General features: G+C 42.4%; 1 protein-coding gene across 1 annotated transcript in view; it reads left to right on the forward strand.

The window, feature by feature from the left end:
- Positions 1 to 12007, forward strand: part of CNST (consortin, connexin sorting protein) — a 160961-nt gene that overhangs the window by 46035 nt on the left and 102919 nt on the right. The window contains exon 3 of the mRNA XM_089693288.1: positions 5456 to 5655. Within this exon, the coding sequence (XP_089549414.1) occupies positions 5456 to 5655 (200 nt within the window). The remainder of the gene's footprint in view (positions 1 to 5455; positions 5656 to 12007) is intronic.

Consider the following 12007-nt stretch of genomic DNA (forward strand, 5'->3'; position numbering starts at 1 on the left):
ATTGAGCGATACGAATTTGAACATCCCTGAACTGGTATGAGCTGAAGCACTTAAAGCGGTTTTAAATCCAAAAACAAAAATGTAATATATTGCAGCTTACCAGTAGTGGCTGCATTAGTTTTCTTTTACCCCCTCTGTATTCACCTGGTGATCTAACCAGTAACACACCCTCCTGTATTAGGCTTCATGTACATTGCAGCTGCTAAACTGACATTTAGGAGCAGGGTGTCTTTGAATTCAGTCCTGTAGGTTGATAATTTTCATTTCCATCAAACAATGGGGCATCCTTATGTTTTTAACACATTACCCAGTCCATATCAGAATAGATACCCAGCATGATGTTTTTCCTCATTGACATCTGATGTGTTTTCAAAGTGTTCCTTTAATTTTTTTTTTTTTTTTGAGCAGTGTATATAGCATGTATGACATAATAGTCCCCAAAATACACCAGAATCTACATTGGTCCAAGATGGACCAGTGTAAATATATTAAAATATCCATACCCTTGTGGTGAAGGTGAGTATAAGGGAGTATGAGGTTGGCCTGTTACTCTTGGCTCTAGGCAAAATAGCAGATTTCTTTTTTATATACTGCATACATCACCTAAAACCTTTCCTTAAAGGTTGTCTTTGTGTTTGGCAAAAATAAGACATGGTAATCCTTATTTTTCTTTTAGTTAGGGCCAGTTCACACTATAGAAAACCAAGTCCGGATGTGTTTCTGCTTGCACGTTTTTGGGACGTTCCAGTTCGTTTTTGACGTGTTACGGTGTGTTTTTGATGCGTTCTAGTTCATTTTTTCCCCCCTCTCTTTTTGTTCTTAAATTTAAATAGGGACGTGTGCTTTTTTGATGTGTTTTACTGCATTCCAGTACAGCTCTGTGCGGGAAAAATGCAGCCTGCTCCTACTTTTTTTTTTTTTTTTTTCTGCATCTAGGACGCACTGGAATGGCAAGCACTGATGTGAACTATTACATTGACTACCATATAACCTACTTTCTGTGCGTTTTGGATGCAGAAAAAAAGCACACTGAAACCTACAGTCAGGTCTATAAATATTGGGACATCGACACAATTCTAACATTTTTGGCTCTATACACCACCACAATGGATTTGAAATGAAACGAACAAGATGTGCTTTAACTACAGACTGTCAGCTTTAATTTGAGGGTATTTACATCCAAATCAGGTGAACGGTGTAGAAATTACAACAGTTTGCATATGTGCCTCCCACTTGTTAAGGGACCAAAAGTAATGGAACAGAATAATAATCATAAATCAAACTTACACTTTTTAATACTTGGTTGCAAATCCTTTGCAGTCAATTACAGCCTGAAGTCTGGAACGCATAGACATCACCAGATGCTGGGTTTCATCCCTGGTGATGCTCTGCCAGGCCTCTACTGCAACTGTCTTCAGTTCCTGCTTGTTCTTGGGGCATTTTCCCTTCAGTTTTGTCTTCAGCAAGTGAAATGCATGCTCAATCAGATTCAGGTCAGGTGATTGACTTGGCCATTGCATAACATTCCACTTCTTTCCCTTAAAAAACTCTTTGGTTGCTTTTGCAGTCTGCTTTGGTTCATTGTCCATCTTCACTGTGAAGCGGCGTCCAATGAGTTCTGAAGCATTTGGCTGAATATGAGCAGATAATATTGCCCGAAACACTTCAGAATTTATCCTGCTGCTTTTGTCAGCAGTCACATCATCAATAAATACAAGAGAACCAGTTCCATTGGCAGCCATGCATGCCCACGCCATGACACTACCACCACCATGCTTCACTGATGAGGTGGTATGCTTAGGATCATGAGCAGTTCCTTTCCTTCTCCATACTCTTCTCTTCCCATCACTCTGGTACAAGTTGATGTTGTTCGTTTCATTTCAAATCCATTGTGGTGGTGTATAGAGCCAAAAATGTTAGAATTGTGTCGATGTCCCAATATTTATGGACCTGACTGTATGTAGTGTGAACTTGCCCTTAAAGATGATCTGTCAGTAGTAAATTGTCTCATTTATGATACTCTTTGACACTGACCTGCAGATTTCATTTAGAACTTGTCAGGAGGTTGTCGTGAATGCTACAATTAAGGGATGCACCAATACCCTTTTTTTTTTATCGGTGAGTATGAGTACCAATACTTACAGTCAAGTACTTTGATAATACCGTTTACCGATACTTTGTGGTGCGATTTGCATCAATACAAAATGCGATTCCTGTCCAAATCTCATGCGGTTTCTCCATTGCTCCTGTGTGAACCCAGGCTTTTCATAGCCTGAATTCACACATGAGCGGTGCAGGGAGGTTTCCCGCAGCGGAGAGTGGGTGTGTGGGGATGTATACCGGCTGGCAGATGCTCCATATTCTCAGTGGTAGGAGAGAAAGCAGCGGGGATTTGAAATCCCTGCTACTTTCTCTCCTCTCCTTGCAGGGATGACAGTTCAGGCTAGAGCGCTTTTGATTGGTCACATGGACGGTGCTGACCAGTCAGATGCCATCTAGCCCGTGCTGTCATCTCTGCAAAGAGAGGAGAGAAAGCCGCAAGAATTTCAAATCCCCAGACCTGTGAAGCTGCTCCTCTCCTCTCTGCAGTGATGACCGCACAGGCTAGATGGCATCTGATTTGGTCAGCACCGTCCATGTGACGGTGCTGACCAATCAAAAGCGCTCTAACCTAAACTGTCATCCCTGCTAGGAGAGGAGAGAAAGCGGTGGGGATTTTAAATCTCTGCCGCTTTGTCCTCCTACCGCTGAGAATATGGACCATTTGCTTTCATAGTATACATCCACACATGCCCATTCTCTGCTCAGCATGGGGTGCCTGTAGGGAGGTTTCCCGCACCACTCCTCTATGACCAGTCTGGGCTCACACAGGAGCAGTGGGGAAACCACATGCGATTTGGACAGGAATTGCATTCCTGTTCAAATCGCATGCTAATCTTTGCAGAGCAATTTGTATTGACTTAAGTCGCACCGCAAAGTATCGGTTTCTGGTATCTGGAGCACTTGTGAAAATCCTTGTCATCGGTATCTGTTCATCCCTGCTACAAGTTTCACTTATTAATGTTTTAAAATCACTTGCAGCTTCCATAAATTACTTCCCTGCACCGTAACAATGTGCTAGATAGAGAGATGTAGATGAGACCTAATAACTGCATGCACAGTTACTAAAGTCAATGGAGTGCCAGTAGCTTTATAGGTAAAATATGGGTAATTGTATTGCTTTACAAAATAAAAAACCTGCCAATGAAAACCAGAACCTCCTTGAAGCTTTAAAATGGCAAAGGGCTTGTTCACACCACAACATTTTGCGCTGAAATGCACATTCAAAGCCAAATGAAAGGGCTGTTTAAAGCACATTCAGCCACTTCCCAGCCAACCACGTTCGGCTAAGGATACACAACATAAAAGACATAGCTCATTGTGCTGTCTTGGAGCACCTATGTGTTTGAGGGGCGTTGGGCTGTTATTCACCATGAACAGCACCACAGCACACCTAGGAATGTAACGTGTGCTGCCGCACAATGCAGTCACCCCTGTGTTGCAATGCATCGGTGTGAATGTGTCCCCAACAAATACCTTTGGTGGGTCTTTGATTTGCTGTTTGTGTGATGTGTTGGCAGTGTAGGATTAAATATAGTGACACCTTTTGTACCTTTCAGCCAGTATGTGGCACTGTTATAAAATACAGTGTTTCACTGTTTGTCACTTATCGCTCAATCACTCGCAACACTTACATATGAAGAACCACTATCCAGAACATTAGTGTAGTTTTATTATTGTATAGGCCAACCTGTCCAGCAAAAATGAACCAGAAATGGGACAAGCTAGAACACTGCTGGGAGTGCTAACTTGCTGCACGGCTTGTGGACCAAAAAAAAAAAAAGATGTACAAAATACTGTCATTGCATACCGTTTTGCAGGATACAATATTTTCATGATCATCTCCCACTTTAGTTTGAATGAAAGTATGCAAAAAAACTGCTTGTAGACATAGTTCAAACTGAATGCGGCTTTGAAATCGCGCTACTTCAGCTGAAGTAGCGCAATTTCAAAGCAGCAGATCGGTGCAATTTCATCCGCGGCTTGCCGACATCTATGTGACTTTATGCACAGATGACAATGCACGTCACACATGAAATCACTAAAAATAGCGCAGGAACCTTTTTAAAAATCTGTGGAAGTCGGAGTGGCACTGATTTGAACAGTTCCATAGGCACAAATAGGGCGTGACTTGATGCAATTCTGAACGGTCAAATCGCATGCCAAATCGAATTGGGGAGAACGGGGGCTAACTGAAGGTTTTGAGGATGTTCACACAAAAGAGTAAAGATTTAACTTTCGTTATCTAGTCATATTTAAATTAAATTTGGTATTTATTTCATCCGCACAAAACTGCATAATTAATGGGAATCTTCCTTCTTCCTTTTTTTTATTTTTTTTATTTTTTTCTGTGAGCATGTTCAACAAGTTTATTAAATCAGCCTCAAGGTGCCATCAAGCTGACATCGTTGTTACTGTCATACAGAAGTAGTTCATACTGCTTTTTCCTCCTTCTTTAGGAAATATCTAAATTAATTTTTAAAAACGGTATATTAGGGCAAAAAAAAAAAGATATGTAGTGGAACTATCCAAAATATACCAATTTCCCTGTTTTATCCTTAAAAAAAAAAATGATGCAAGTACAGAAAAATACTTGTTCTACCAGAAATCCAGTGTGCTACTAACATGCTGTTTGGGTTGACAACACTATTTTCTCTGCCGCACTGAAATCCCCACCATGTTGTCGTCGTCCTGCATTCCCCTATAAAGAATCCCTGAGACTGGGGGAGAGAGGGTCAGGGTTGGAGGCCAATAAAGTGTGCTGCTGGCAAATGTGTTGACAAGGTGCTTTCTAATAGGAGGAGACTTTAAAGTGAACAGAGAGATGACCTCATCTGCTGCTTTTTCATTCCCCGGTTAGCTGAGGTAGAAAGAGGGACACAGCTGTATCCGTTCTGTAGTGTACTAGCTGCAACAGAGGAAAACTATGTAATCCTCCTGGATTTGCTAAGTGATGGGGCTAAGCCCATCTCAGAACTTGATGACTCCCGCTGCTATCTCTGAGCCAATGAGAAGGGAGAGAGCCGGGAGAGCAGCTGTTCTGTGCACATCATTGGATCAGGTAAGTATTAGGAGAAGTTGGTTGTGGGGGAGGGAGCTGCACACAGGAGGTTTGTGTGCCTTCATGCATAGAGTGCATTAGGGTAAAAAGCCTTCAGAACCACTGTAATATAGTGATTCATTACATTTGCAGTTAGTACTTTGCTCAGGTATGCAGCATATATACAGTTTAGTTTGTTTAGAGTTTTTTTTCTTTTTTTAATATTTTGTAAAGGAGTTTGTATATTGCTGGATTAGTACGAATGCTTTCTATGTTTACTGTATTAAGCATGTGAAAACATTTTTGCTTTTGTAGGTTTTTCAGCAGCTGCCGAAGTGATGCTTTCCGAAGACAACGGGTTTGTGGAATCTGCCCATGAATTAGCAACATTAGAGTTGAGTGTCAGCAGTGAACACAGGAATCAAAAGCAACTCAGAGATTCTCTTTTTTCCCTCATCAGAGAAGGATTTGAACAAACGGACGATGCTAAGATGCTTCCCACGTGCCTTCACCAGGTACCAGTTTGATCGACGTTTCTAGAACTTTTTGCCTCTTGTCATTTTATAAATCCAGAAATGGTTATGTCCAAAGCTCCTTATATAGCTCCACTACAGATACTAACAGGAAAGTTATTTTTTTTAAAATATCCATAATTTAAAAAGTGCTCCTAAGAAGAATAAGCAAGTCACAGAACACTGGAGATTTGAGCAATCCTGCAAAACTAGGCATGTTTTGAAAAAAGACATAAGCAAAGGTTTTGTTTAAGTAAAAACTGAATTGCAAGATGATTAGTTATTCCAGAGATATAGACAGCTGGAGTTTTGTAAATCTTCACTTTCAATGGGCTTGACCTACCACTGCCTTCCTCCAAGCTTCTCCATTAGCTGCACTATAGCAGCCAGTGTCCCCGGATTTACAGATTATTTTGACATACATTTCTCACTGCCAAAACCCCAGCTTATGCTTTTTTTTTATCGTTTGATCAGTATGAATTCGCTGGGCCTGACAGGTTTTGTTTAACCACTTCCAGTCTGGACACTTTTACCCCCTTCCTGTCCAGGCCAATTTTCAGCTTTCAGCGCTATCACACTTTGAATGACAATTGCGCAGTCATGCAACATTGTACCCATATGAATTTTTTAGAATTATTTTGAGTCAGATAAAAATCCCAGTGGTGAATAAATACCACCAAAATAAAGCTTTATTTTGTTTTTTGCTATATAAATGAAAAAGTCCAAAACTTTTGAAAAGTGTTTTTTCTTATAAAATTTTGCAAATAAATAATATTTCTTCATAAATCTTGGCCAAGTTATCTTTTTAGTAAAAAAAAAAATAACCCAAATTAGTTTATATAACCAAAAATTATAATTTTTTAAAAAATTTGTTTTTACTTTTTTTATTTTTTTGTATTATTATTTTTTTTTTCTTTCTACATACTGTCACCCTAGCAGTACAGTGTCACCATGTACTACTTGTGGGGGGTGATGAAGATTTTTTTTTTTTTTTTTTTACACTGATTGATTTTACACCCATAAAGGCTGTAAAAGCAATAATTTCTCCTTCTCTCTGGCTGCATTCTTGCAGCCATTGAGAACTACTGTCTGAGCTGTGATTGGTCACAGCTTGTCATATGGTACAAGGCTGTTGTGAATAGCCTTGTACTATGTGACCTCTGTGATCATTCACAGATTTCACACATAGTAAGCAATGATGTCAGCAAAGTGACTACTCTGCATGTGATCACTAATTGGCCAATTAGTGATCACATGATCGGGACCTCGCACAGAGGTCCCGTGCAACGATCGGTGTTCCACTTTGTCCGGAGGACACAGCGGGCACCGGGCACAGTCCATAATGACAGGTGCCGTTTTTATATACAGCGGCCGGACTGCAAGTGGTTAAATGCTCACTCCAGCACCATAATTCTTCTCTGCATTGGGTGAATGACTGAGGGGGTTGAAGTACCACCTGATTGCTTTTAATTATCCTTTACACAAAAGGGAAAGCCTTGTATGTGTGCAGCTGAATCCTTTTATTTATGCTTATTTAGAATTCAATTTTAGGCTTGTATTATTTAACGTACATTGCTCAATGCATGTTCAACGCACAACCAGAGGATTGCCGTTATTTCCTATGAGGACTGCTCACACCAGTGCATTGCATTGCTGAGCCTTGGGGAATATAATACAAGTACGTTGATGGCTTCATAGTCTTCAATGGTAGTGGACGAAAAAACAAGTTTTAGCATGGATTTTCATGCGTTTTTAGTACCTGTAGTACACAGTAGTGTAGTACACACCAAGCAGGCTCTGCTATATTTGACTTGCATTGGACAAACAAAAAGAATGCATAAAAATGCACTAAAATTTGCACAAAAACACTGGTAACTGGTAACCCAAGGGTTTGTGAACAGACGTAGGCTGGATACACTATACAATTTTTTTTTTCCATTCAACCAGCAGATTAACTCCTGCTGTTCAAAAAGGAGTATAATTATCCACGCACTACATTTCACCTGGTGTAGGGGCTTAAAGGATGGCTGTATATTTAGTACAGCCATTCATTAAGTATCCCCAGGAGGACAAAGTGGAGTATAATTATCCACATATTACTTTTCACCCGGAGTAAGGATAAGGAAAAGGATGAGGATTTAAAGGATGACTGTACATTTAGTAGAGTCATGTATTTAATTGACCCCACCCCCCAAGTCTTCTTACTCGGCCCTTCCTATCTTTGCTGTGCAGCCCAGTTATGATTTGTACAGATGTTTAGCAAATCTATATTTTTAGCTAAAAAATATTAAACATTTGTTTTACTGTTCATCAGTTTAGAGTGAACCATAGCGGAATCTAAAGCCAAGAAAAATGGTGCCACATCCCTATATATCAAAATTTAGGAAAAGCCATTTGGGTCTTTTGGAGGCACATCATGTTTACATAAAATAATTTTTAATTAATAGCGTTTATAGAAGTCTGCATTTCATTTGATATCCATAAATATATACAGTATCAGAAATACAAATTTTAAAATTCAACCTTGATCATATTAGTACATGTCATAAATTGTTGATTCCATGTGGCCCGACATGTTTCATGGACATTATCCACTTCTTCATATATATATATATATTACTGTTCACAAAAACACCTAAACAAAATAACAATAATTATACAGGTTATGCAATATTCCTATATGTTCTAGCTGAGACACCACCCCAAATGAATAGAGGTAGAGCAAGAGGGAAGATTTATCTCCCTTCACGACCAGGCGATTTTCTGCGATAATGCACTGCGTTACTTTAACTGACAATTGCGTGGTCATGCAACCCTGTACATTAAATTTATGTAGTTCTTTCCCCACAAATAGAGCTATCTTTTAGTGGTACTTGATCACCTCCTGGGTTTTTTATTTTTTGCGTTTTTTAAATTAAAAAACACCAGTTTTTTTTCTGCTATAAAACACAAATAAAAAATTCCAATAAGCGTATATAGATTGGTTTGTACAAAAGTTATAGCATCTACAAATGGTGGTGTGTAATATATACTGGAATTTTACACACACACAATGACGGTGATCAGCAACTTATAGCGGGAGTGCGATATTGTGGCGGACAGTCTGACAATGACTGACACTTTGTGGGAGCCAGTGATATTAATTTAGTGATCAGTGCTAAATATCTACAGTGTCACTGTATTAATGACACTGACTGGGACGGGGTTAAACATCTAGGGCAGTGATGGCGAACCCGTGGCACGCCGAGCCTTATCTGTGGGCACGCCAGGAGAATCCAGCGGCGCGCTGTCTTCCCGGCTGTAGTGTGCGTGACAGCCGGGTCCCAAGTGCGCATGCACAAGAAGCAGTGCCCTTTGTGAATGGTAAGGCGGTACCTGGGACACATGACAGATCCCAGAAGCCGCCGGACCAATCACAAAGCGCAGCGCTTCTCGCGCATGCGCACTGGGCATCTGGCTGTCCGATGAGCGCCCACACTACAGAAGCCGGGAAGACAGCGCGCGGCTGGATAAAGGAACAGGTAAGATAAAAAAAAACTCTGCGGAAGTAAGAGCGGGTACCTGTCAAATTAAGGTACCCGCTCCCCGCTCCCCCTCCCTCCCCAAAGGTCAGCAGTCATCCCTGTGCTGTCCGCAGTCTCTGGTCATCCCCTGTACTTTCCGCAGTCTCTGGTCATCCCTGTACTGTCCGCAGTCTCTGGTCATCCCCTGTACTGTCCGCAGTCTCTGGTCATCCCCTGTACTGTCCGCAGTCTCTGGTCATCCCCTGTACTGTCCGCAGTCTCTGGTCATCCCCTGTACTGTCCGCAGTCTCTGGTCATCCCCTGTACTGTCCGCAGTCTCTGGTCATCTCCTGTACTGTCCGCAGTCTCTGGTCATCTCCTGTGCTGTCCGCAGTCTCTGGTCATCCCTGTACTGTGTCCGCAGTCTCTGGTCATCTCCTGTACTGTCCACAGTCTCTGGTCATCTCCTGTACTGTCCGCAGTCTCTGGTCATCCCTGTGCTGTCCGCAGTCTCTGGTCATCCCTGTACTGTGTCCGCAGTCTCTGGTCATCCCTGTGCTGTCCGCAGTCTCTGGTCATCTCCTGTACTGTGTCCGCAGTCTCTGGTCATCTCCTGTACTGTGTCCGCAGTCTCTGGTCATCTCCTGTACTGTGTCCGCAGTCTCTGGTCATCTCCTGTACTGTGTCCGCAGTCTCTGGTCATCTCCTGTACTGTGTCCGCAGTCTCTGGTCATCTCCTGTACTGTGTCAGCAGTCTCTGGTCATCTCCTGTACTGTGTCCGCAGTCTCTGGTCATCTCCTGTACTGTGTCCGCAGTCTCTGGTCATCTCCTGTACTGTGTCCGCAGTCTCTGGTCATCCCTGTACTGTCCGCAGTCTCTGGTCATCCCTGTACTGTCCGCAGTCTCTGGTCATCTCCTGTACTGTCCGCAGTCTCTGGTCATCTCCTGTACTGTCCGCAGTCTCTGGTCATCTCCAGTACTGTCCGCAGTCTCTGGTCATCTCCTGTACTGTCCGCAGTCTCTGGTCATCTCCTGTACTGTCCGCAGTCTCTGGTCATCTCCTGTACTGTCCGCAGTCTCTGGTCATCTCCTGTACTGTGTCCGCAGTCTCTGGTCATCTCCTGTACTGTGTCCGCAGTCTCTGGTCATCTCCTGTACTGTGTCCGCAGTCTCTGGTCATCTCCTGTACTGTGTCCGCAGTCTCTGGTCATCTCCTGTACTGTGTCCGCAGTCTCTGGTCATCTCCTGTACTGTGTCCGCAGTCTCTGGTCATCTCCTGTACTGTGTCCGCAGTCTCTGGTCATCTCCTGTACTGTCTGCAGTCTCTGGTCATCTCCTGTACTGTCTGCAGTCTCTGGTCATCTCCTGTACTGTCTGCAGTCTCTGGTCATCTCCTGTACTGTCTGCAGTCTCTGGTCATCTCCTGTACTGTCCGCAGTCTCTGGTCATCTCCTGTACTGTCCGCAGTCTCTGGTCATCCCTGTACTGTGTCCGCAGTCTCTGGTCATCCCTGTACTGTGACCTGTACTAAACCAAAAGCTCGATATTCAGGTTTCATTGCAGTGTTGGCACTTTGAAAGAAATAAGTTGGTTTTGGGTTGCAGTTTGGGCACTCTGGCTCAAAAAGGTTCGCCATCACTGATCTAGGGGAATCAAAGGATTGTGTGCCTATCCAGTGTTTTTGTGTGTACAGTATGCTGTTTTTACTAGGCAATCTGCTAGATTTTATTCCATGAATAAAATCTAGCAGATCGCCCTTGACATGAAACGGCTCTGCCTTGTTTATATAGGCAGTGCTGTGTTCTGTCAGTCTCTTCGGAGATCAACAGGTGCAGGTCTTCATCCATTGTCTGTCTGGCACCTGTTGATTAGCTTCTGCTGTGTCCAACCACAGCAGAAGAGGTGCTCTGGTGGCAGGCTCGTGCCCCCCAGTTGCGTAAATACAAAATCTAATTTATATACATGATTTTGGACAGAACATCCGCCCTGTAGCAGTAAATCTGCTGTAGGGCGGACAGCAAGTGGTTAATCAAGATGGCGTGCATGGAACAGCATGTGGTGATGAAGTTTATTGTGAACAAAGGCATAAAACCTGTGAATTTCTACAGAAGACTTCAAGCACAGTACGGTGATGAGACACTCATTTTGATGATGTAAACGTTTAAAAAGCTGTACATCCATCGGTGATGATCCCAGCCGTAGTGGTTCTCAGCCCACAGCAGTCATTCCTGAGAACATTCAGCACGTGGAACGCCTGATCCTGAATAATCGATGCATAGGCTTTTGTGAAATTGCACAAGATAGGAATCTTTCTGTGAGAACGGTGAACACAATGATGACGAAGAGAAGCAGGCTGTCCTAGGACGGTTCAGGCGTACTGACAAATCGTTCTATGCCGAAGCTTTCCAGGCATTAGTTAAACGCTGGGATAAGTGTATAAATGTTGCAAGGAAGTATGCACAAAAATAAATTCATTTTCCACTGCTTGAAATTTGTTCTTTTATTATATAAACGCAAAAGTCCTGGTTTGACTTGTATGTCCCTTGCTATGAGGATATTAAGACTTAAAATACTTGGAGTAAGTGCACTCTTTTCAGAAAAACAATTCACTCTGGATGCAAGGATTTTAAACTTGATCGAAGGATCCTACCTGTTTCTGCTTAGAAAGAGCTAGTGGTTTGTTTAAACATGTCCCTTTGAGTATTGATTCTGAATAGGAGAGTATGTGTTCATAATAATTAGCTGGTTCATGTTCAGTGTTCTGATGAGTGTCTGCATCCCTTTAGAAGAGCAGTCTCCAAACTGTGGCACTGGGGCCTGATGCTTGCCTTTATCTGGCCCTTGGGGCAGG

Source organism: Staurois parvus, unplaced genomic scaffold (assembly GCF_062004578.1).
Source record: "Staurois parvus isolate SC_StPar_1 unplaced genomic scaffold, SC_StPar_1.0 ptg000619l, whole genome shotgun sequence".
Lineage (NCBI taxonomy): Eukaryota > Metazoa > Chordata > Amphibia > Anura > Ranidae > Staurois > Staurois parvus.